Raw genomic sequence first — 27,423 nt, 5'->3', positions numbered from 1 at the left:
ATAGTTAGCGACTGAACAGAAGCGGCGTACTCTCGGTTGAAGATTACGTACCTTTGCGCGTCCACGAACGCGCGTCCTTGTTCTGCGTCACGTTATTCCGTTGTTGCCAGCTGTCGTGGGACGAATTCTCAGAAGATCACTTATAACTGTTGGTTTTTCCCTCGTTGCGCCGTTGCCGCATTTTCTATGTTTGCCGTTGTCGGCAAACCACATCCCGTCGCAGACGTACAGATGCGGGCGAGTATCGAGCGGCTTGGGTATGGTAAAAGGGAAGATACGAGCGAAAACCTGCAGTGGTCTTCATTTTCTGACCGTCCGTTTGTTTGTACGGACTGTGTTGAAGAATCTGATACGGTACGATAAACGATTTAACGGACAACATTTAACAGCAATAACCCCCAGCGAAAGCACCCAGCAGGAAAAAAAAGCCAGCACAGTTCGGGACCTGCTTCGTTTGTTACGGCAGCAACGGCTATATATGTGGTTCTGCTTTTCGCCGACGTGAGCTGACAACCCTCTTCTACTAGGGGATAAGGGCAGGGCCGTCGGCATTCTCGATTTTGTGCCATAAATAGAGCACTTCCACGGGTGTCGCAGCGGCGACCACAGAAAACTTAACTTGTACGTAAAATAGATACAAACGCCACATAGCAACGGAAATAGAAGAGAAGAAGGCGAACCGGGAAAAAAGACGTAGTTATAGACGCTAAACAGAAGACATGAAGAGCACAGAAATAAGTACGCCTAAAGAAAAGTGTACGTGCTGGTCATTTACTAGCACAGATTATTAGTAGCTCTTCCATATGTTGAATCGAGGTCTCGTTAACAACTAACGTTTGTAACACTAGCTATAATTGTTACGGCGATTGCAATATATATGCATATGCAGATTTCCTTTCAAATAGAACTCACTCTTTTAGCCGCCGTCCGCCAACAACAACAACATCGGCAACACAGGAGCTGCACAACGTCTTCTACTCTAATCAGCAGCGACTGCCGGCCGAATATGGTGGTAAAATTTAATAGACTATTATTATGGCAAAGACGACGGTACAGAAGCGTACAGACGAGAAATGGTTACATCTGCAAATTTTACTACTACTGTTATCAACACCGAACGCGACTGTTTTGGACACCAAATATCAATGTTCATACTAAATCGTCGATAGCTGAGAGGCTAACGCAGTGGAATAGCGCGAACGTAAACGTGCACATACGCACGACGAGTAAGAACGACGACAGAGAACTAGTCCGGATCGTTCGGCCAACCAGGCAAACGGCAGCTTCGTCAATAGAGACAGCTAAAGTCGCCGTTCCGTTTGGTATGCCAGAAGTCGAAAGTCGACTTTTTCGTACCGATCAGCCAGCAGCAGCACTACCGCCGCCATTACGCCGGTAGCATTACTCAAACGGTTGCTACAGAAGACGCGTAATATCAACGACGTTTCTGTTTTTAAAAGAAAAGTCGATGCAGAAACTGAGAAAAACCAAGACAGAGAAAAATGAGATAAAGATCGGGCAACAAGGGCGAAAAACGAGGTCGCTAGCTGACTGGCTGATTTTTATGCTCGGCCTAAACCATGCCGTGGAGCGCGGCGGTGGCCGCGACCACTGCGCGATTTTTGTTGCAATCTGTAAACTACTTGAATCTGAGGGAGATATGGGAAACCAAGGGAGAGTTATAGGGGAAGACAGGGTTGCAGAAACAAGTAGCTGCTGGCGATAGCCGAAGTGTTGATATAATGGTTTCTCTTATCGAAGTGAATTATTGGACTGCGTTATTAGCCCACTATGACTGGCTCAGGCTGGCTATAACGGCGGCGAGGCCAACGACGATAATGACTTTAGCTACGCGAAAATGGAGATGTTAGAGGGAAACGCTTCAGGATGGCGCCTGCTTGATATCGGTGTACGTCTATGTTCATTTCATCGCTCTTCAGTGATAGATCCTCGATAGCCGATCGAAATTTTAGACGAAACAATTGTTACCGTGATAAAATAACAAGCACCAGAGGCATAATCGTCATGGCTCGATTGTGCTCGTTTACCGTCACCCTGATTGATTTTCGGTCATTGATCCCCGGAGTGTGTTAAACCTTCAACGTATTTTATTTCATGAATCATCATGGCAATATAGGGAACCTTTTTCAGCCCTTCCTTACTTTCCCTATAAACAACTGTGCAAAAAACCAACAACTCATCGCTTATCCCAACGCAGTCAAAAGCGACACTTCGACCATCAATATTACGGTTCGATTGCCCCCAGAAAAGGTCAGATGAAAATCAACCTGGTCGTACGTTGTAACCATAGGCAGCTATACTACTATGTTGACGTGCCACTAATCGATGGTAGAATACGCTTTGACAAAGCTTTGGTATTACAAGATTTCAGCCTTGGTGGAATGCAAGAATTTTGTTGCGCGTACACCTGACCATATGATTCTCGTTTCCATTCATTAACTATAACATTAGAGCGTACATTTACTACATAGTTAATGTTTTTTGGGGTATCTGGGAATAATTTCATTATTTCTAAATAGTTCCTACAAGCTAAAACCTCGTTAGCAGCATTATGGCGAGGACCAGCCATAAATATTTTGGGTGAATTGCATAAACAAGATGGCAACAAACAATGACCCGTGCTGATTCATGTATGTCCTAACATACCAGATCTTATGACCCAGCAGTCATACAAGCTGTGGTACCATTAACTGTGTGTTCCGATTGCTGGGCCTTATAAATCCTACTAGTAGGTTACGTGTTTTTATTATGATATTACTATTCTTATTCATTCTTAATAAAGATTAACAGCTCTCTGAATACCGAGTGTTGTTTTATGTTTTCGCCTTCTGTAATAACATTTTGTAATAGTCAAGTAGCAGACCGTAGTGGCGAAATTTTCTTCGACGCGTTTCCTAGGATAGAATTCCACAAAAAGTCGGAAGTTTTATAATTTATGCGTAGAGCACGACCTGAAGCCGACATAAAATGTTTAAAAAAAGAAAGCTTGCAACGTCGTAGCTTTCGATATCAGTGAGTGTTCGACGAGCCGAAACAACTTTGTCCTCCATCCGATTGACCATTACTTAATAATAACCTGTTCAGGATCAGCTGTCTCTAAGTTCGCTGGATTGACGCGCAGAAATTGATTCGGACGAGGGGTCACTGCACGAAACCAAACGAAAATGTACAAATTACAATGAGGTTGTTCAATGCGTCAAAACGTCTGATACCGTACCATTCCTGGTTACAAGCTACCCGGGCTATGCGACTGTGTACGAGTACGGCCTGAGGTGCGACCGACTACCATGGCGCTGTCGCCGACATTGAGATTATCACCACGCCACGAGGCAGACATCTACCGGCAGCTTTCTAACACTATTCAGCCCAACGTTATTAGCTGCACATGTCTACAGCGTTTTTGTTGGCCAACATGGTTAGGTGCGCATGCGCCATCCTTTCGGACGATGCGCTTTTCTACGCGATTACCATTCGTCTATGCCTTCGTTTGTTTGTTTGTCTATGGATTCGTTGCTTACTCATAGCCGCTTATTATTTGGGCTCGCTACCCTGGCAAAAGCGTGCATCGTGGGTACACACAAACGCGGTTGGGTACATAATCCATACAATATGTTGCTTCTTAGGCGTCGGACGATTCTGTTACTGCTCCATTTGCATTGCTGCTGGCGTTTTTATTGCGACGATGCTTGTAACGTAAACGCTTGTTCGGTAAGCTATATGAGTACGCTGTTATTGCTATCACGCTGCCGATATTACTGCTGGTCTCTGCTCATAGTCAAGACTGTTTGTTTATAACACTGTATCAAACATGAAAAGTGGAATGATGGCCCTGACCCACAGCAATGGGCCCTTCCAGCTAGCGACCGGCCGCTAGCTGGTCGGCTGACAAGACAAGTGGGTGCGAAGCTGTGCAACAAGTGTCGCTACAGATATTCAGACGCAACGGCAATCGCAGCACGACCGTGGCCTTCATCAGCATAAATGAGCGGAGATGCCATGGTGTCTACCTCCTGCAACTGGTGATACGACAGCAGCTGCTAATAGTGCTCTGTGATGCTGTCTCTGTATCTGCGTCGACTGGATAAATGATTTGTGTATAGGGCCACTTAAGCACAACATCTGGTCATGTCGGCTGGTTGCTTCCCGCTGCCGGTTATAACGTTGGCCACCACACCATCACTATAATCGCCGGCATGTTTTTTATTGTTATTGCTACTACAATTACCACGGTGTTGTCCCATTAATTTACTTGCTAGTATGTTATAGACGATGCTGATGAGAAACGCTTCTGCTGGCGAGCGCTTGATGGGGTTAACAGCCCGGTCCGAGAACCCGATGCTTTAGCCGTCTTGAAGTTCAACGTTAGACGATGTTTTACATTGAACTTTAGAGCTGGTGGTTCGACGGCGCTTGTGGTGGTCCTACGTCATCCAGCTTCTGCTCGTAAGCGTACCTTTGCGGCATTGCACAGGAGCACCTCTGAAATAGCTCTTGAGGTTGGCAAAAATTACGCCGACAACGACATTAACCGATTATGCGTCTGACTAAATCGGTTCTGCTATTTCGTGTTAGTATTATTGCTTAAAATGGACAGGCGCTTTTCGACGCTTCTAACTCGATAATAACAATGATTGATGGTAATGAAAGTGTCTAGATGGCTGTTACAGCGTGACCATTCTTTGTAAATATCTCTTCGCTGCTAATGATACTGTGCCTAACTGACTTTCTGTTCTGGTACTAATTATCGTGACTTCTGTAGCTGTTGCTACTCGCGATAATGCACCGGTCGGCTGTTTGCCAACGTGCGGCCGCATGGGGCCGAAACGCAGCTTGGGTCTAAGGTATTGGCAACGAAAACGAGGCCGCTCCCCCTGTGTTGGTCGACTACTTGTTTGATGGCTTGACCCAATGCTGTTGGCAGGACGAGAGTTCATACGAGCTAGTTGTTGGTACATATATGTATATATCGATGCCTTCATACGTGCTTGCTGTTTCAATGGCCTGCACCTAATCAGGGGGTAGTGCATGCATTTGAACGACGAAAAAAAAAAGAGTGTACCGCACGTAAGGAGGTTTTCATTAGTTCATACGTCGTGCCAATCAGTTTGGAAGATGCACTTGCAACATTCAAAGGCTGACGAACAAGGTCACGGGGGCCATCGACGCTGTTAGGCAACAGTTGAGAACTAAGAAATAAACCTTTTAGTGCATTTCGGCCACAAGATCACGGACCACGTAATCCTTCCACAACCCGAAAGAGGTTCGGATGGTGCGAATCCTTTTATTTTAGTCGAGGAGTTGGCAACTTTGCTGAGTCTTTCCTCCTACTACTGGCTATTCAAATAGGATTTTAGGCAAACTGTGACTTTGCCTTATATTTAAGACATCGTGAGTATATCGTTTGGAGCTTTAATTGTGGGTTGGTCCACTGATTCTTGAAGTAGGGCTTGGCGACGAGAATACAGACATATGTTAATGGAAACGAATTCAGGACAGTAGTACTGCAGGCCGAGGGAAGACGGAAACAGGTTTTCGATTACCCACAATTTCTCTTTCGGCAGAGGAAGCCCGTGTCGCAGAGTACATATCTACGAAGAGCTTGATATACGGGGTTGAGGGAGAAAGAACACTGCTTCCGGTTCACAATTCTCAAGCGGCGTAGGCCATCGCTCTGCTTTGCGGGCGGTGTTAAGGATACTAATCCATTTAGAAAAAGCTCCAGTGCATGATTAGGACTCGACGGGCTCGTTTCGTCTATAACGTGCATGGACTCGGAAGTGACATCTAGTACTTTGTGGGTTTGATACCAGAAATCCGCCGTGCTTCTTTTGAGAGATCGGCGGCATTGTCGCATCGCAAGAGGTGATGAACTCTTCGACGATAGGGCACATACAAAAAAGAATAGTGTGGTTGAGCATACGGTCCAGGTAGTACTTGGCTAGCATAACGCATCCAGGACGATTTGTCTAGAGGAGTACTGACAGTTACAAGCATCGGAACAATTAAACAGTAAATAACATTGTGACGATTGGAAAAATGGCCAGAATAAAAGCTGCTCACAATAAATGCCTACCGCTCTAATATACATGTACTCTGTGCTATTTGCCGTTCTGTAGCTCGCTCATATAATAACAGTACACAATCATATTATAACGTAAAGCCTTTTTTTTAGTGAAATACCATTGGCGGTCAGAAAGCGGCAGATATTCCATCACCTGCAAGTCTTTGTCTATATGTTTGTGAAAGTTTCGGTCTGTATTTAGCGATTTAGCGGTCTCGCGAATAAAGGGACATCAATAAGTGTCGTCTAGCAATGGTTACTTCCTAACGGTATTGGTTTGATGTCAGCTGATTTGAGAAGCTGTGAAAAAAACAGCCGATAACTACAGACTTATGAGATTACATTGGTGTGGTTTACTTGTGGCCAACAGAATTACTACTTGATAAGTTGTACGGCGAATGAATGTCAGAGAAAAATGATCACTTGGAAAAGGAAGAGTGCTGTTTCATATGAACTAATAATAAAGCTGTTTTGTCCTGATTATTTACTTATTCGATCATGTTAAGTCGTATTTGAGGGATTAGTCTCAATGTCTGAAGGAATAGCTTGCGTTATTTCCAAACCTTTATAGGTCGGCTTGCGTTGTACGCTTTGCGTCCCAAGTTGCCGCTACGTTAGACCTGCAGCTACATCTGATCGCTAGCCGAAATTACTTCCAGTATCCCTGAATTTGGTGGGAAAACATGTTACTACTGAAAGAGTCAGGGAAAACTTTTCCAGCCTAACCATTATAACTATTAATTTCAGCTATAGGATCATACGTGTATTTCATCGAAAAAGCCGTGAGATTATAGCTTGCGTTTGATGTGACACACGCATTAAAGCCATACTTCAACCATAAACTCACTATATGGTTCGCTGTTCAGTGTTTTGTCTAACTTGAATCATTATGGTTAAGTACGCCATCATACTCTTCCCTATCGGGTAAGGCGATAAGTATAAACAGATTCGAAGATAAATGGACTGTCTACCAACACTAAGCAGGTAAACAGTAATACCTTACCTTACGCACAGGTTGCACACACGGCCTGGTTGTGAAATGGTTTTTCAATTTGTGAGTCGTAGATCGTTCATTCTTTCGTCCGTCTGTAACGCATAGGCCAAATCAAACGAAAACTAGAAGAACATCGCGTGAAAAATCACCAAAAACATATATAGGGCTTTCAGGGAAACCGAGTCCTAGTTGCGCCTGTTCCTTTATTCCTTATCTTTGCCCTCATCATTATCTCTCACCTCGTGGGCTTTTGTTGCTAGCACTCCTAGTTTTCTATCGGCTGGTCCTTGTGGTAGTGCAATGGCAAGGCGGTGTAGCTTTGAGGCCGCGTGCAAGTGCACTCGAGACCAATCGTCTGATGTATTGCTAAACAACGGTACCGAACGTAAAATCCGAAACATATATTCAGACTGCTCTTTTTAATCGATGAATACGTCGCTTTCTACTGCCAGAGACAAACGGCGGTCATCAATGAAATATCATTAGTCCCCTCCCATTTGAGGACGCGGCTTAGCTTTCGCGTGTTTTTAATCAAAATGCCCAAACATATCTTTCCCAACTTTATCTGGTGTATCCCTGGTGTGTATGACTCGCGAGCGGTATTTGATGGCTAGTGAACGCTGGTCTCCCTTTCGAAAAATACCCTTAGAATGTCTTTATAAGGCTTTTGTGAACAGCAGAACAATCTTTACCATTGCTTTGCCAAAGCCTACAATAGCCAATGGGCAAAAGCAGGGGCCGCGGCAGTAACTGTGCTGTAGGGCATCAATGACGATTGGACGAATTCTGGTGACGGCGGTGGTCGCTTATTGTGCCACCGGAGTAAACGCCTAAATACATTTTACTGCTATAGAATATTTGCGTTGTTGAAGTGGCTAGCTTGTTCGATAGCAATGTACAAAGGCGAATCAACCGATCTGCTGATTTGAGTCGGCAGGTAATTTCAATTTTTGGATGTTTGTGTGCGATCTTGGTGAGAGATCAAGTGTATTCTAAAATTAGGGTTTCTCTCCTATCCCATATTTATCGTTCTGCATTTATCTGACCCGTCTATCTTAGATTAGGGAACTCCGTCGCGTTACTGAATAGCCCTCATTTACCTCATAGACGGGTAGAGGGCATCCTGTTTAACGCGTAGGTAGATACGAAGCATTAATGTCTACTTTCCTTTTTGGCGGAATATGTCAAGGACGTTCTCGTCCCGGTCTGCGCCGGTGTCTTCTCGCCTAGCGGTCGAGACAAGTCAATTGATGCCGGCTCTTATAAGCCACTGTAACAGCTGTGACGGGTACAAAACCATACTGAATCTAATAGGGACTCTCTCAAATGAACGAACAAACGAGACACCCACCTTAATTGGGTGCTCTGCTCCGTCAGCAACGCTAACAGAGAACAATGTTGGCTCGCCGGCCTGCAAAGGGATTGCGGTTAATGGCTTCCAGCGGTTCGCTACGGCTCATTTTTAGCCACGTGCGACAAACTATTGAACAAAAACTGCCAACGTGTATGAACTATATATCATTGAACTTTGCAAATGAACGTTGACTGCACCCGGAAAACCATTTTGGCGTGAGCGATCGTGACCAACGTCCGCAACATACTAAGACTGCTGCAATAACAAAAAGACGACTTGACGATACAAGAAATAAAGATCACACCATTTTGTGATCTTTGCTTTTTGTGAGGTACGTTCCTTTAGACAGGGGGCTGCCGTTCCTACTTTGTTTGCCTGTCGTTCAAAACAACAAATCGCCGGTCTGGCGTCGCTTTGCCTATCTGGCACACTCCTTATGGCCTATTCGTCATTTTTAAACTATCTTTACTATGGATGCAGTCACAGATGATGCTGTTTAAAAGTGGAAGCAAGGTAAAGGTACATATTTTTATACAGAGTGGGCAAAAGTGTTTTAGCAATATAAAAAGGGTCATTTTACAGCAACGTATTACATAGATTATATATATATCTATATATATATATAAATATATATATTTTTTTGGACAGGTGAAAACTAAACATTTTATTGAAGTGGCTTTTTCTTAAACTGTCAAAAAAACTTCTGATTATATATGTATATATGGTAGATATATACAAATGAGCAAACACCCATATATAAATGTACATACATATTGAAACTAGGCGAAACACATCGCACCGCTAGCAGATAATACGATTGCCTATGTCGATCTGTCGTGTTAACAGGCAGGCAAAGAGCTTTAGCATCCGACTAGAGCCGCAACGCGGGTCAGCGGCTGGTAAGCACTCTTTGGGGGAAAAGTTGCTTCGGCTGGAGGCGGTTAATGCTGGCGAAAATTATTGTTGCGTGGCCGAGTTCGTCGTGTCGGTGACCGCGATGCTGGAAGCCGGGTCGACCAGCTCGTTCGGCTGCACACTTCAGCTATCGCAATGGAAGAGTCAATCAGTGGCAGCCGCAGTGCCTGTAGTAGGGGCGGTAAGCAACGGCTGCTCGCCTTGTGTTTTTGCTGTTAGTGCCCGAAAGCTGCGGGAGGGCCTGGTGCAACAGTAGGTTTACGGGTGTTAGGGGTTCTAGCAAAAGTCTATTGCTGCTGCTGCTGCTGTTGCTGCCACTGCGACTGACAGCAAAACCAGTCGTCCGTTGATTAAGCGCGGAGTAATTTTACCAAGAGCCTTTTTGTTTTTTGGAAGGCATCTATGTGAGACAGACGGGAGAATGAATAGGGGTAAGGCACTTAAGCCTTGCTTGCTCATGAAGCATGGCTTGGCGCCACTGTGGCCGTCGCAGAGCAGACGTGCTCGTCTATATTAACTATTACAATAACAGACCCATCGATTGCGGATACGGTCATTGGGATTGCTGTTTATACTGTCGTTCTCTTGCTCTGGTCAATTCAAGCAGCCTTCTTAGGTTCGTGTTGCTCGTTCCGCCCTGTCCGTTAGCAGCCCGATCCCCCATTCGGCGCTAAAAAACGGTGGATAGAGAGGAAGCCTAAACTATGTGCTAACCTACCTACCTATCATAGATCTCCCGATGCAACTCGTAAATAGCCCCGAATCGAGCCCAAATCAATGAAAATAACGCGGAGAGCACCCCTCTACCAGAAAGGCTGTTGCAGAGGACAAAAACTGACGTATTCTGCAGCCCGTTAGGTATAGCATGCCCTCCTGCCATATCTTTTCATAGCATAGTCTTTCTTGCGTGATGATTCCGAACATTTAACCTCTTGATAAGCTGAAATGGTTACAGTCGCTGTTACTACCTGTTACAGACACGGCATAATGAGAAAGAGGCGACAAGAGAGCCAAGTGAGCAATCATCACTCTGTCACCAATCGCTGACTGTCGTTTGTTTATTGTCGCTTGAAATACCTTTTGGCAGCTCATTTCAATACTAGCCACGTCTCTAAACAACCTTCCTCTAATATAGGGTTATATAGGTAAATGGGTTACCTCACTAGAAACAAGTAGATTTACAATAGCTTAAAATTCAGGTACGTTAGATGTCTGTATGACTTCGATAAGAACGTTTTTTTTTTTTGACAACTTTTGACCAGATCCAGGCCCACTTTGATGGATTCTCCCTGGCTGTATCACACCAAGCTTATCGAATACCTTTACGCGATATCCTATTGCCTTTATGAAGACTACCATCCTGGTGCGTGACGGTTGTTGGATTGATCTGGCTGTTTCACAGGTGTAGATGTTCATTGGCTGTGAAAGTTGACCCAGTTTCTGTGAGGGGTCTTTATATTCGCCCAGGAAATTGTTCAATTTGTCAGTAACTACATTTGCTGCCTTTACTCCACCTGAGACTTGGATGAGTTTCAGTTTGAGACAAATGTTCGCGGACAGCAACATCTCCAGCGGCTTGTGATTAAGTTGGAGCGTTACTTCTCTTCTTTCGCCGTGCGCGTTCACGATGACCCCTTTTCATCGCATAGACACCGATCGTGACCGGCCATAAATATAATTGTTCTGTTATTATAACTGATGCACCTTTAGCTAGCTTTTTGTAATTTTATAGGCGTGTAGGCCCATGATATTACACAACGGCGCGTGTGTCGACAAATGCGCAGAGTTCTGTTGCATCACCGAGTAGTGCTGCAAGTATCCTGCATTTTTTACGTTCGGTTAGTGGCTTATTGTCTCGGCCTGCGACAAATCGTCGATATCATTATTTTCAGGCCCTTTTTCATTCTGGACTATCCTGATTCCGTGATTTAATTGTTATTTAAACCTGCATAGATGGGCGAAGTGATTTTTTTGCCATATATCTTGTATGTTTAGTTTATAATTGAACGTTCGCTTGGATGCGAAACTTCCATATTTTTAGTACACCGTTTCAGTTAATGAGTGTCCATCGATGTCTTGTGTGTCACGCTCCTTGTAGTCATTCCCATGCCACGTTAGACTCTACGTTGCCAACTGTAGGTTGTTCCGTAGCGTTGTGTAGTGATTTTTCCCTATGATTTGTAAGGCTCGTTCACTATCTTCTTATGTTTCTAGGGTTCGAATCACTAATTTGCTTATTATAAGCCTTTTGTGATTCGCTTCTCATAAAAGTGATTCCTTCGCTAGTGCGAGACACGTCCCAACTGGTCTCTTAGAATCCCATCGTTTTTGTATACGCATTGTTTCACCTACTGACCAATTCGTTCCCTAAGCTCTTTTATTGTCGCAGTATCCTTTTGTGTCACTTGCTGAAACGTGTATCTTCAAAATACGATATTTCGGTAACATCGTAACGCTAGCGCCAAAGCGTTGGATCGTCCTTTTTTTTGATCCGTTCTAATCACTTTTTGGCGAGGTACCACGGACTGACTTATCCTTCGACCAGGCCTCCCTTTTCCTTTTTTCATGGACTATCACTTCCTGGTCTCTTAATTCCATTACAATTAGACTCCATCTTACTTTCTGATAGTTATCTAACAGTGGCGAGAGAGTTAAGTGATCACCGACGACCAACCGTCATAGGTTTAATGCGCACTAACCACAGTCGGTGCGCTAAAATGGTTTCGTGCTTTTTGGCGGGACATTTGAATACTAATTACGTTTCCAAATGACTGCGATATCATATAAGGTAAATAGAATCGATAAAAGAAACCATTATTGGTGATGAGCAGACGTTGCGACTGCCAATTCATCAGTTAAATAAGCTGACATATGTTCGCCGGTGTTAATTATATTTTCCTGTTGTTTACGATAAATTTCGGAAAGCCGCCAATGGAACACGTTTTTATGTGCTGTCTGTAGCATAAATACAAACTGAATTAGGCCTAATTATAGAGTAGAAATGGAGATTTGGTTATTTTTGCGGTTCCGGCGCTTGATAACGGTTGAAGAGCAATGCTCGGCCCAGCTAATTCGAGTCGCTCATTTTAGCCGGATAAGTTTAGTTTGACTCATGATGACGCCTTACCTTGCTAGCAGTCATTTTAATAAAGCAAAAAAAAAAGTACCTATTACGAGTTACGGGTATCCATCAGCCCTGTGTACACTGCGATAAGATGCGGTGCGTAAACGCACGCGTATTAATTCATGAGGATTTTGCTCTCTGCACGTCGTCGATTTTTTCTATAGAAGTCAACAGTAATATAGGCCATTCGGCAGTCGTTCAATAAGGATTACCGAACACGACGGATTGTACACTAAAGAAAAATGAAAGAGTGCCAACGCTATGATTTCGGAGAAGAAATAGTCTCATCACCTCTGCTCAGGCTACAGGAACAAATCCATATATTTTATAATTGTACCTGTAAGTCGTCATGCCTGTCGTAAGTAGTATATTAAATATTTCAATAAATAACTCTTCGCCCTTGTTCATACCGTAGATTTCTTGCGAGGACGACAGTACGTAGAAATAATTCGTAGCCGAAATGTATCGTTGATGCCATTAGCAGCGCTGTAAAGGTAAAAAATCCTGTTGTAAGCCTTCCCGATCGTACGTGCCCATTCTTCCGGGGGGGTCCATTTTCGAAATTCTTTAGGCAAATGGATATTGCCCATGTACAAAGCCTCGGAAATGTCCACATAGTTGCTTTATATAGCGTTATCGATTTCTTTAGAGATCCTGTATCATATTTATAGGTTTGTCACTAGCCAAAAGCGAACAACGGCAGGTGGTAAGAGACAAGTGGGTTTTACATAGAAACTAGATCGTAACAAAATGTAATGAATCAACATAATTAATAGATAATTAGCTGTTGGTTACATTATCGTTCGTGATATGCTTTTGCCTTCGGTTTCCGGTAGAACAAGATGACGTCTGTTGCGGTCTTCTAACAGTAAACAGAACACTCGAACTACGCAACTGCCTAAGCAGGATACAAGTGATATTTCCAGTGGTGAAGATCGCTTGAGACGGTCTATTAAAGTGGAATTATCAGTCGGCGTTGAGGCCAGCTGATGCAGTAACGCTTAGTCTTTACCTTAGAAGATTAGCTGGTTGCATTGGCGAGTCTTCAGAGAGCTTCAACGGCTCTATACTAATCGTTGCACGTGATAGGTCGGCTTTCTAAACAATCGATAATGTAAGAAGATCGTCCCTCCACTCGATGAACGTACGATACCGCCGTATGCATGCACGCAGACACTATGTTTAGAAAACAATGTCAGAGAACCCAATGTGTGCAAGGCCACTTTGTGTTGAAGGGACCTTCGTCCCCTACGATTTGCAGCAGAATTGCCAATCTACTATAATTATGAATCGAACAATATGCAAATACCTGATAAATAGATATATGGCAAATAACTTAAAATTATCGATGGAATGAAGCGGAGCACTTAGATACTGCAATAATAACAACAGTGATTGGAGCTGTAAATCAGATCTCAGAAGACTGCTAGAGGACATATTTTCAATTTTATTTTCCTCACCCCGAACTCCTCTCACCCGCCTACCCCATTTCGCCCATCTCGAACACTGCTTTACAACCGTCGCACACTAAGCACCAGTGGGCGTCATCGCTATGGCCGGGAATTATCCGCTCGAACCCATAATTTGTCAACGCCTATAGAAACTGTACAGCGACTGACAGAATAGAAACGTATTTTAGAGACACCAGAAGTGTGCAGAATTCTCATTTTATTTATTTATTTATTTTTTATTATGTGAAGGTTCACCTGAGTGAAGTGAAGTGAAGTGAACTCATAGATGTACACACGCACATATGTGGTGAGGTCTGCTCGTTCAAGAGGCGGGCATAATATATGCATGTTTCGGTTTTTTGTTCACGCTCATGCCTTTGGCTGGGTATCGTTGATACTGTCGTTGTCGCCCGCTATGTTGTTGACGTCGCGGCCGCCACCGCCGCTATTATCGCTCGATCTAACAAAAAGAAGTAGAGAAAATGCCACGCAGACTCTCCACAGAAAATCGATTGGCATTTGTAGAAATCAGAGGCAGAAAGGGCGATCAGTAAGTGCCAAGAGGCAGAGGTAGCATACCGAGCGGATGGACGTGTCGTGGTCCCTATGCGGATACACATAGCAGAAAGACGCAACATTACAGATGAAGCGACGCAGACGAAGGTTAAGATCAACAGGAGTGAGCAGTCAAACAAATCAGCAGCATGGTGGATCCCTAGTTCAAAGTATAGCTGAATATATCGATTACAAACAAGGAAAAAAGAGATATTTCCATCTCGCACTCCAGCAGTCCTGTTCTCTCTCCTTTTCAGTCGCACAAGTATCGGCAGAATTAGCAACAATAGATATCGCGTCAAAAATGACGCGGAAAGGGTTTCATAAGGGCTAGACTGAAGGGAGGCCGTTGTCACACACGGCTCGCAATCGGATCAGCTTGGACACCGGCTTCGGCCATGCTAATAAAGCGGTTCGGGCACAAGGGCAAGCATCGCTGAGAATCGCGACGAATCGACTAGACCCCTGTGTACGATCTCGCTTCGTTGGGGCAACTAGAAAGAACGAATTATGTGTTATGGGCAAAAAATTCGCTCAATAAAAGGTCTGCTCCGATTTGCCGTCGTATTATAGTAATTTTCTGTTAACTACACGGATCAGATATGATGATACGGTATGATCGCGTATGGGGTCATGGTATGAAGGGACGACAGGAAAAATCACAGACAGGGTGAAGGATAACGGATTCCCTTTTTTCTCGATCTATATACATAAATGTTGCCGAGAAAACATCGTCATATGATATGGCATTTGTTGTTGGACAGCTGTATGTGCTGGGGTTAACTTACTGCTAGTCAATACATAATGAGTTTATCTAAAAACAAAGCTGTTGATACCAGAGGAATGGACCATTAACTATTGTGGGCTTAATTGATAGCAGTTTGCAAAAGGAGTTTGCTGAGCAAGTTCTTGCCCCCCTTACGAGGATCAAAAAGACGAAATAAATTATTCTAGAAATGGCCTGCCATATAATGAACATCGAATTATTATAATTAACAAACTATGCCTTTTATATTGTTGTCAATATATCAATATTGCTACATATATATATATATATATATATATATATATATATAAATCAATGGATTTATATCTGTAGCAATTGCATCAGTGATCTATCTTTATTATTATTCAACATATACTCACAACTTTTTTTAAAAATGAGATATCCTCTATGCCATTTACTTAATCGAACCAGTCACCATTTTAGTTCGGAAGTATTAGCAGTCGGTATTACGACCATAGCGGTACATTTGCCCTGTTCTCCATATGAATCATATGGAAAAAAAATTATCTCACAAGTAAGCGAACTATCGAAAGTGATATTAGAGGCATACAATAAACCTGTGGTACAGGTGCACCGAAATTAATTGTTAATATAATTATGGCCTGCGTGCGTACATATTGATGATTTTTTTCCTTTTAGACTTCCGGACCTTTATGCGCATTGCGCAGTAGACCAAATCGCTATACGGTGTTAGCACGAATGCACCATTACTACGTAGAGATTAAAACAGGTTTAATAACAGAATTATAAACATTAATGAAATCTGAATTAGCAATATTTTTTCGGCTCTGCTGATTTTTTTCTGCGTTCGTGCTACAATACACAATCCTAAAGTGTTGACTTTGGATCTTTCAGTGGGTAATATCATTAATTTTATTATACTTAGCCTGCTCGTGTAGCATGTTATTTCCTAGAAAATGTAAAGAAGCAGAAGTGCTCCAATTGAATCAACGCTTCACAACTATCTACTGTTTCCCTAGTTAAATTACGAAGAGCAATAAAAAAAACGCTTTAATAGAAATCGATTTTAGATTTTTGTGAGTACTTTCTCAGATCGTACGGAAGCAAACCCCACTTGTCTAGAAAGTGCGTCCCGGGCAATAGTCTTCAGCAGATGCATACGTTATGCGGGCTGGTCTCGGTTCACCGGAAAGTGGCGCAGTACTAGGAAATTTCGTTGGTGTTGGCCGTGTTAATTAATCGAATAACATTGGCTAGACGGCACGATATGGAAACACTTTCATAATACTCCTGGATCCGAGGATCCGTTTGTTTAGTAGGATTCTTTATCGTGGCCAACGTCGTTGTATGCCTCTTTTGTGATTTTGCCGAAGTTCCGTTGGCAGTTCTCGGAGGCGTCAGTAATTTCACCGTTGTCGTACAGTTATATTAACTCACATACTACTGTCTACTTTTAGATATCGAAATAAGATAGATACGTTTTTGCTTTGCTTCGAGCCTTTATCGGCAATCCATTACGGTTATCTGTTTAAAATTCACGTAGCACTCTGTGCGTGTTTCATTGACAACTCGACCTTTTGCCTTCAGACGAACGCGGTATCATACGCACCTAATGTAAATTTACATATATACCTATTTGCATACTTTTGCGTTTCGGGTAACCAACGTTCGTATTAAATTTACTAGCGTCAGTGAATATTCAAATGCTGAGGTAGCTGGCGATAGCTTCAATCGGTGCGAAAGACACCTGTGGCCGGGGGAATAATCTGTTTCGTCCAAACCGCGGCTCCTCTATCCACCATTCATTACTAGATCTACTCTGCTGTCTGAAGAGGGCGGTCGCAGTCATGAGACTTACGTGTCTCCAACGTCACCTTCGGAGGGCGGACGATAATTGAAGAGTCTATTCACAGCGGTGCTTAGAGAGGCTAAAAATTGAGATATACTTCGATTACAAATCGCAGCGCGTACGACGCACGCTAGCTAGTCTAACCTCGAACCGAGGCCGGTTCCATAAGACCGCCATCTTAATGAAGCTAGGTTTAGGAGAAACACATTTTTCATACTTGAGAATATGGTCAGTGAGCGTTCGAGTAACGAAAATGTACTCTTTACTGTTCTGGGTAGAAATGACTAGCAAATGGGTAGTAAATCAGCTATCGGTAGATTGCATCGGTTAGCTATACCTATGTGGCACGCAAAAAAAGTACTCCGCAGCAATACGTTCTCGTTCACGCGGGTTCTCAGAGTCTAGCTTCTCCATTAAGCTGACTCGTCCCTCGTCATCAGGGATTTTGGCCTCCCTAGTAATCGTGCATTCGATATGGTTATGGAAGTGTGCGAAAACAAATGTCTACATTTCAAATACGTATCAATTAGTTGAAAAAAAATAGCATGAAATTCTATTCTTCTTGAGTCACATTGTTGAGAGAATGGATTGATCAGCTGGCGCTGATCAATCCATTCTCTCAACTAACCCTTCGATAACTAAGTTAGTAATAGCCGCGGAGTCTGTCCAAGTTTGCTCACGACAAAACCAGTGCGTGTATGGCATGGGGCTTCGTTTGAGTATCCATATTCCTTCTTCTTTCGTTTGTACGACTTTATTTGCAAGTGTTGCCTTCTATTTCTCGTTTCAATGAGGCGTGTGTAATCTCCGCAGCTTCATTTTCCAACTTGCGTTGTGTCCGCATAGACTCCTATCCCTGAATTGGCACTATTAAGCAAGAAACGTTTATGTTGGCTTGTTTTTGGCCATAATGCGCTATGTTGTCTGATTTAGATGTATTGGCAAAAGGTTGATTAAACCAGATATGAGGGAACCTGTCTGAACTGAATGGTCTCTTTTTCCCTCTGTGGAGGTCGACTGTGTACATACACTCTGCTGACGACTATTCTGCGGTTCAGCTAAAACGGAAGCCTGGTCTGAGGGAAACGTACAAAGCCAACAAAAGCAAAAGACCGGGTTCGAGCGGCAGGAGCGGCGTCCACCCTCGATGGCATACCTGTCATTTGTAGGAGCGTAAACTGTATTTACAAGAGGAGGCGACAATATGGGATGAGCATCGCAATGAGGGATACTTAAGGTACGCTCATAGGGATTAGCGCACAATAGTCAGAATAGGCAGGTCGAATCGGCTTATCATGGCGGCGTGTCGTCTGCTTTGCGCTAAACATATAGATAAAATGACGAATAAGATATTCAACAGCTAAATGGGACACATAATTTTTATTTTTCGACATGTATTTCGTAGCTCTCTATAGGGCACTATACGTCTAGATGGGTTATTTTTCAGGCTTCCCCAGTTTAAAACTTGATCTTTCGATAGAACTAGGCTGGAAAAGCCATAGTTGTGCCATACGTAAGTTCATGGTGCTGCTGTGCCTTCATGGGCCAAATCTGAGATCTAGCGAAGGATACACATATATCATTGAAACAACCGAAAAAAACTTAACCCGTCTTTAAGAAATACATCAACGAGAATTAAGCTGCAGAGTTGTAGTATTTACACGGCATTGTAACGAAAAGCTTCTAGATTCCATTTTTGAGTAATAGCGCGAGTGTTGCTATTTCGTACGTTTCACTAGGTCAAAAAAGTATCAGCGAAGCGTTTGACTTTTGACGGATAGGAGTCGACCGATAACCGTTCTACACTTGTCTGCCTGTCTGTACGCTAAATTTGGCTAGGATTTGTAGAATAGAAGTGTGCTAATTTAGTACAAAGTAAAGTTCTCGATACTTTTTTTGACAGAGTAGCGTATTTAGAACGTATGATATTTTTATTGACCAGCTCCTCACGAACTTGCCAATACGTAAAGTGTTGACTTTTCGAAGATCGTTTTATTTGAATGGTACATAATTGACTCGCTTCGTGAGCAGTCTTCTTGTTGTGGATCTACTTGCCGACTGAACGCTGGTATTTCACTTCCTTTGAACAGTGAATGGGAAGCTAAGGGGATCGCCAAGGACGTGATAATCGATGCTAGAAGGTTTGACCATGATGGCTGATTCGGAAAATTTGAGAATCCAGTATGTGACCGACGTTAATGCCAGCACTAGCATCCGTGGCAAATACTACCGCAACAACAATATAGTTATGCCTCCGCGCCCATCTCCGTAGACACTCGTGCACAGCGCACTCTTCGCGCCTACATCCCTCTATCGAACTTAACCTACCATAATCAGATGCAGATCGCCTCTGATCTGTTTACGCCACAGCCAAGTTGATGGCAAGACCGGAAATAGCTAGAACAGCGCACCGCCATTTCATTGTCACCACCAGTAATAACAGTAATCGCGACCACAACGATTTTTTTTAGCTTTCTTTCTAAATGTCTTCACCGTTGTTGTTGTTGGAGCCGTCGATGTCATCGTCGCCGACAAGAACCCCTTGCGTCGTTTGCGCCCCAGTCCGAGCAACGTCTGTACTCACACGTTGTTACATTGGTTTTCTGCAGTCAGTGCGTCGTCGTCAGCGAGCTGGTCTGTGTGCCCGCTTGGTCGTTTGTCCAGAGAGGCAACGACAGTCTTTTGGCTGCCGCGGGTGTGCTGGTCACAGCATAGCAATGGTCCGGTTTGAACGTTATTGTTGCGTCGTTGTTGTATTTTTGTGATTGGTGACTAGGTCGTTGTTCGGTGCCCGGTTCGTTTTCCTCACCGGCCGATTCTTGGACGGGCGTTTGGTTTTCTGCTGCTACTGGTGTATTAAGCACTGATCGAGCGGATTCAGAGTCAGGCAGGCAATCTCCCTATAGTCGCGCACAGTCGCGGCAGCCACAACAACAACAACAACAACAGCAGCAGCGACATCAACCCGGCCACACCGATAACAGGAACCTTTTTTTTGCGCTATTGTTACTTGACATCTATCGAACGTCCCGAGACGTGTCTAACAATGTTCGCGGTAGCGGCTCATGCCACAGCGCGTAAGCAGTAACTGCGCTTTGAAGTAGGCGGACGGCTACATTTTCGTCGGGTTGCTTTGTTGGTTGGGGGGGACGATAAAGGCGCGATGTCCATGGCGAAGGCAGCGGGGACAATGGCGGTCGGACGCGCCGATCGCGTCAGCGAGCAGCGGTGGCGGCGGCGGCGGCGGCGGCATACGACATCATCTTGTGGCGTATTGACGAAGCCGTTTGCTGCGCAATATCATGATAGTAGCCTAGTATTGACTTGTCTATGGGGCTAGTTATTTTGTCGAGGAAACTGAAAATTGTCGCTGTTCACCCGGCAGTCGTCCCGCCGCCAACATAAACGCTAGAGAAACAACAATCAATGAGATTTTGCCGAACTGACCAAAGCCGACCCAATGAACCCAAGTTATGAATATGGCGAGATGAGGCGAAAGTCGAAGAGGTCAGTCCAAGAGCACAAATTTTTCTTACCCTACGTCTCTGTCTGTGGAAACTTACGTCTGTCATTCGTCGATCAACCCGAGACGGAGTAAATGGCGTGTGCTGATAAATTTGCATGTTCTGTTTTTATTGATGCTGCATACACCTGCGGAAAGAACCAACACTTGCGATGCCATACTTCGTGCTCAATTAAATTTTGTGCTTTTTAGCCGGCCCTGCAGTAGGTTTTTATAGGTAGAAATACTTGCTTGACATGGTGATAACTAGCAATAGAGTAGGCTAGGATACAACAAGACGCATATTGCAGAAACTTTGCAATGATTTGTTCGAAAACTCACTAGACACGGCATACTATGGCAGACATTGAATTCTACAAGGCAAGAGTCGATTGATCTGCAGACGTCTTATTGACAGCTGTGCCGATAACGCCGTAGCAGTTTGATAAAAATGTTTACGATTTTTAGAGGAAATACTGATTAAGCCTCCGCGGCTTTCATAATGGCTTTGCTCTTATTTAGCTGTTTGGCGAGCTCGCAAATGGCGCTACTTAATAAAGAAAGGACGTTAATGTGTCGCAATGTTTCTAGAAACGCTAGTCGCACGACGAATCCGATAAACAATTCAATTATGTGTCCAATTTACCAACCAAATTACAATAAGAACAAATAAACAGGATAGTGTTGTTTGACCGTCGCTCGAGCCGAACAACGCATAGTAGCCAGAAGTTTAATGGGCTCGAGGTTTTTTAGGGCGCTAGACGCTGACTGCCGCAGATAGGGACGCATACGAATGAAGAAGTCCCGCCAACTAACCCCCAAAAGCTGTTAGCCATGGAGTAGCCGTGAGAACGCCGACAGAAGGTTGCGGCATGACCATGAAAGGCACTCTATTCAATGTGTTATCTCTCTCGTCGTGGGCGCTTCGCTCCATGGCGCCCCCTGTGCTCTTTTTCCTCTCTCTCTCCCATTCCCTTTCCCACTCCCGCTTGCGCTTCCCTTCTCTCTCGTCCTATCTGAGTGCTTGTAAATTGGGGGTCAACGGCCCTCATTGGTATCCCTCGTTAGAGGGAAAAGTGGCAAATAAAACAAACCTAAATCGAAGCATGAAAATGCAAGAACCGAAAAGCAGGCACGGAGCAAATACTAGCGAAGAAGTTGGTCGGGTGAGGTTGACCGGAACGGCTGGCGATGGGAAACAACGCAAGGGGGTGACTGGCCGCTCGACTGCAGTGGCTGACGGTACCATCATACGAGCTACACAAGACGAACGTAAAAAGGCATGAGCAGCTAAGTGACGTAGCGGTGACGTTGTGTGAAGGCAGACACAACAGAATGGAGTTACGCATTTTCCAATTAGTGATTTCTCGAACTTTATTTCGGAAAGTATATATCTGTCGTTTTATTTCTCCTATACGCTCTCTTCAGTCGTCTCTTTTTTGTTGTTTACATTCTGTTTAGCAAGAAAAGCGACAAGTAAAGTCAGAAACACGAAATCGAAATAGCAAATAGCGCTTGTCAATCTTACACCATTCTATCGGTGCGTTTGAGATAGCGGCCGATAGCCTGTGGTCGGTAGTTCCGGTGTCTGTTGGTCCACGGAGGAGCGTTTCAGTGTTCAAAACTAAAAAGCTCAATTCAGCGGATAACGCTAATACAAGGCTAGGGACTGAAGATCGTGGAAAAAAAGAACAAGCACTAATAATATACTAAAATAAATGAAAAATGTGAAGCTTCATAGACAATCACTGCATCTGTAATTGGCTAAGCTACTACGCTTTTATTTATTTATTAAAACTATCAAATCTATGGCGAACTAGTAAACTAAGCATGAACTGCTCAGTACGTAAGCCCGCCCACTATGGTACCCCTTTCACACGGTGTACTGGCGTCGATGGTGCACGCACGTTTCCCGTGCCACCCGCTGGACAACGCACGCTCTTTGTTTGGCGTACAGGTGGTGTGTCTCGCAAGCGCCGAACCTGATTGTGTCTGTTCGCGAGCGTCGTCCCATGCGACGCGTTCGTGTATCGCTCTGGGTGTTGTGTTTGCAATGGTCGAAAAAAGCATCTGTGGACGAAAAAGAGAAATATACAGTTGGCCCAAAAGAGACAGTGACGTTGCGGTTCGTCGTTTTCTGTGTAAGTACGGACACCACGCCAGTCACAAAGATCAACAATAGCGACATCAGCAGTAATCTACACACACATCGCCAGGTCCACCAGCTTTTCTTAGACCTTTTCAATAACCTACCTCTGCTGCCACTAACAGACAAACGGCAACTCTACAGGAATAAAAAGGCTCAGAAAACTAGTGAGACCTAGGGGTCGCATGGAGCGCCTTCCGTTTCAGGATGACTTTTCTCATATCTTTATCACCAATATTAGCAACAGGTACAAACCTGCAGAGAAGAATAACAGCGAAAGATACACATATATATAGAAAATTAAATATGCGTAGACTTACCAATACTCGCTTACGGCTAGGTCAATAAATGAATAAGAAGTCTACAATGTCGTCTACTGCTACGTAGCTTGTGGAACTGCTGGTCTCTTACAAGGCGTCACCAAGTCCCAACATCGGTAAAATCGTACTCCTTCGACTGCTATGTAACGTCGGTTGTCTAATGCATTGTCGTATATCTTCTGCGAAGTTTAACTGTCTATCCGGTTTGCAACTGTTTAGTGAGCATACGTGCCTGTCTGTCGCGCATTTGGACGACAGTGATATGGGCAAAAGGCAATATCGAACCGAGAAAACACGACTAAGGGGCTGGTTTACGTATCTTTTTCATCATCTTTCCTGTCTATCTAGCCATCTGCGCCCCGTATGTTAGTGAGTACACTTCTGGCTATTTACAGCGATAGTTGAAGACTCGAAATTGAAGCCATAGGCTAGTGTTAACTCGCAACCGGTGACGCCACTACTGACCAGGGTGTGATATGGGAAAGCTATCGAAGAATAGACGTGCACCAGTGAATAGCTTCATACAAGATGGAGGGCTAGACGCACATAACAGAAACAAGCAAATCGAAAAGAGATCAGTTGCTCGACAGACAGGGAGGAAGGACATTATGCTAAAATTGCTGAGGAACCTACTCGTTGCCGAACTCACTACTAAAGCTGGGACCACGTCTGAAGCCGTCTGGCGTGACTGGTCTAAGAAAACAGTCGGTAATTATAGAATAATCAATTGTAGCTATAGTGAGAGCTGCAGCTAACGTCGATTCCATTGATCGCAATACTGGTGGCCTGATATCGGTGGATAATTTTGCCATAATATTGGTTGCTCAAGTTTAGCAGCAGCGAAAGCAGAAGTAGCATAGCTGATTATGTAACAGTACTGTTTTTCAGCTAAAATGACCGACTCGATTTTACATGAGGAAATGCAGAAAAAAAAAGAAAAAACTATTATTGGTATTTTGTTGAAAAATGGAACGGCCTATTAATCAGACCGTCGAAGCGGGTCGCGCTGCGCGTCAATAAACTGCTGCACTTATCGTTGCCGTGTACGCTAACGTTGTCGCTTCGTCTTCGGCGTTGCTACTGCGATACCCTTGTCCTGCTCGGTCTTCATCAATTTTTTTGCGTGGAGCTCCTCGTTCGTTCACTGGCCACTCGTGTCACTGCTTCAAAACGCAGCTTGCTTACCTGTTACAAATAGATGAGTTGTCGCATCGTAGCTATGCCATCTGATTGTATCAACGGGGGGATAGCGCTCAGTCATAGATTCATCGGTCTAGACCAACACGTCTGTCGTTCATGGCGCCGTCGTCGAGAGATATATTTAAAACAGCTTTGGGTACACATACAATTACCATAATCAAGTGATGCCGATTAAGAAACGTAGAAAATTTCGAGGGCGATGTCAGCGTCCGAGAGGCTGGCCGCTAGCTGCGACAGTACTTGCGTGACCTACGAGGTGTCTGTTCCTTTTCTCGTTTGGGTTCGTTAATTCTTTCGTTGCTTAATTCACTCGTTATTTGGCGCATCTGTTCGAATTTGCGACCGGCTTGCAGAGAAAGTCGATATTTAGTTAATGCGCCGCCACGAATAAGTCTGCTAGTGCTGATATTGCGAAAGGTCTGCAGCGGAGAGAGAAAAAGAGATTTTATATAGATGTATGTGCATTTTTTCAGGTGTTAAAAAGCAGACGATACAATACGAAACCTCAACGGCAGGCCTCATATGAAACCAATTTGAAGAAGTAAACAGGTGAGAGATTTGGAAAAAAATGACCAACTCACCAAAAATTTGCTATGTAAACCGATTTTACGAGGAACTGGTTGATGTAAGTGTTTTGCTGCGTACGCTACAGCTGTCTAAGCTCAACTAGTTTTAGCGGGTTACCAACACTGACAACAAGAGCTGCGATTTGTGAAATCTTCTCCAAGCCTGATTTATGTTATCCCGCCGACAACGAACTCTGGTTGGACTTCAGTGTTTCAGATGTTGTCGCCACCACTACGGTTACAATTGTATATGCTGCTACTTGGCAGGGCTACTCTGCCAGCGACGGCGACCGCTACTTCTGCAGCTCCATTGATTACTTCCATTTTCCTGAGAACCGACGAATGCGAAATTTGAGACAAGGTATCAGTCAAACGATTTTTGCCTTTGCTGCCACGGGTCCGTCGGGCGAATGTCGTTCCATAGATCCGCACATGTAGTGTATATAAATGTTTATAAGTTATATTCGTGCCTATGCGCCCATCTGTGACTGTGTTTCTGTTCATCCGCATCCTTCGTCGCTCATCAAAGCAACGACGGTAAAAAGTCATGTCGCAAATCGCTAACAGAAACTAGAAAAGGCATGGTCATAGACGTCCTGAAAACAGCAGCGCCAAATCCAGTAACAAAAGGAATAACATTAATAACAACCCAACGCTGTCACCGACAGCAACAACTTTACCCGGACTGGCCGTTGACAACCACAGCCGGAATTCCTATCATTACCCTGCGTGAATAAAGGTGTGATATAATTCTAATAGCAATTATAAAACTATAGAGCTCGGCAATTACAACCGTTGATAATAAGAAGTGGACATCTATATACGATTCACCCACTCAGCCTGCTATTATAGCGCATAACAGGTACTTCGGGCCAGTTCCCTACTCCTGACCAGGGCGCCTCTTCCCTTCCCTCTTTTCTCGCCGCTCCCGTCCCTATTTCTCTTGTTATGGGTGAGTCTGCAACACTCAATCAGCGAGATTCTGCTGTGGTGAGGTGCGTTACCCCCCGGCGCCGTTGCATCATCTGCGTCCGCAGCAATCGGCCCCAGGGGCCGCACTCGTTCAGTCTGGTTTGAGCAGCACAGTTGGAGAGCGGATTAATGCAGCAGTCTATCAGCGGTCTGGCGATAACTCCTTCTATCGCGCGAGCGAACTAGCGAGGAGTGGCACCAGCAAGTTAGAGTGAACGTCGAACGTGAAGGCCAATGCCCGGTTGTTTGTCCGTTCAGTTGCCCATCCGGCAGACGGACAGGCAGGCACTCAGCGGATGAGGACAGGACGTCCAGCTTTATGATAATACGTGTAGTCATATAATGTCTCATACGAAGTGGAACAGAAACGAGATGGGATGGATGGGACGATTGTCCATCAGCGTTCATATTGGCCATGGCTTGTCAATTGCTTGTCGTTACAAGTAGGCTCAATGTCAAGGGGACAGAGAACACGTGGCGGCTGTCGAGCCATGCGGCGGAAGCAGCGAGACGGCCAATCAAAAGCAATCTTGCGACGATTTTTTTGGTTGACAGCTACGGAGAGCCCGTTGCTGCTGGCTGTCAAATACCCTATGCGACTGATAATCAATATATAGCAACGGATATGCGGAGGTACTATTGGGGCTGCTATTCCAATTCGTAGGCTACTGGTGTGTTCATGTTGAATACGCACACGAATACATCTGTATCTAACAGTGCCCCTAGCTATGAAGGGTCTTTGGTCCTCTTCCGGCTAGCGAACGCGATGGTACCCTTGCATCGTGCCAACAGTGGCCACAGGTTACTGCCGCCACGGCCAGCCAAGTAAAAAGCAATACCCATCTTCGTTTGAGCATTACTTCTCGTTAGAGCCTTGCTATCCGTGGGGATCGTCCTGAACTTCTCGGCGGGGGACTAGGGCTCGTACCTCGATGAGTAGATATCGGGTTCAGAGGTGACCAGTCGCGTTCTGTTTGGCTACCATCTATCTAACCTCGACCGCAGGCGTCGTGCTTATCGATTGTCATTAGGAGGGTTCCCGCAAAACGAGCGCTGGTCCATGTCATGTTACGACGTGCTAACTTGATTGTACTGGTCGTTTTCACGCAGATCTTCTTCTTGCTAGCTCCTCCTTAGCCAGTTATTACAGCCAACGTTACATACAGAGTCGTCGTTTGGACGCAGAACGCTCGTTGGAAGTAGGAAAAATGATGCAAGCGATCGCTTACGGTAGAAATAAATAATAGTTGTTGGCTTACGTTCGAAGCAGTCCTCTAATTGTTGAGCCGTTTGATTTATATGAATTGCCATGCTTAGACGTCTAGCGACGCAGAGTTTGGCAGAAGTTAACGGGAAGTAAGTGACGCGACTGCTCGAATAAGGAGAGTGCGTTTTGTAACGTTGATGTAACGATGCCATTAGTTACAGTACAGCTTCACGTGGCGTATACAGCTTCAAGCTACAAGCTTCAGCGGGAAGTATCAGCCACGACGAATGTATGACTTCACTGCTCGGACCCATGCACAAATGTCTCGGGACACATAAAAACATTCATTAGCTACATTTCAATCTATGTAATGCTACATTAGCCGTCAATCTCTTCGACTGGCCGGCTAAAACGATATTTCGTTTATGGCGATAGGAT

At 44.4% G+C, this 27,423-nt stretch overlaps 1 protein-coding gene across 2 annotated transcripts in view; it reads left to right on the top strand.

Moving 5' to 3' along the window:
• The window catches only part of LOC111265598 (uncharacterized), a 65,435-nt gene that overhangs the window by 21,678 nt on the left and 16,334 nt on the right, over positions 1 to 27,423 (top strand). The window contains exon 2 of one of the 2 annotated variants that reach the window (XM_022842412.2): positions 24,714 to 24,789. The exons of the other annotated variant lie outside the window; for it this stretch is intronic. Within the exon in view, the coding sequence (XP_022698147.1) occupies positions 24,714 to 24,766 (53 nt within the window). The 3' untranslated portion in view covers positions 24,767 to 24,789. The remainder of the gene's footprint in view (positions 1 to 24,713; positions 24,790 to 27,423) is intronic. 2 annotated transcript variants of the gene reach the window in all.

Source organism: Varroa jacobsoni, unplaced genomic scaffold (assembly GCF_002532875.2).
Source record: "Varroa jacobsoni isolate VJ856 unplaced genomic scaffold, vjacob_1.0 scaffold_992, whole genome shotgun sequence".
In the NCBI taxonomy this organism is placed as follows: domain Eukaryota; kingdom Metazoa; phylum Arthropoda; class Arachnida; order Mesostigmata; family Varroidae; genus Varroa; species Varroa jacobsoni.
The sequence above is the reverse complement of the archived record's forward strand: the minus strand, read 5'-3'. Positions and strand labels throughout refer to the sequence as shown.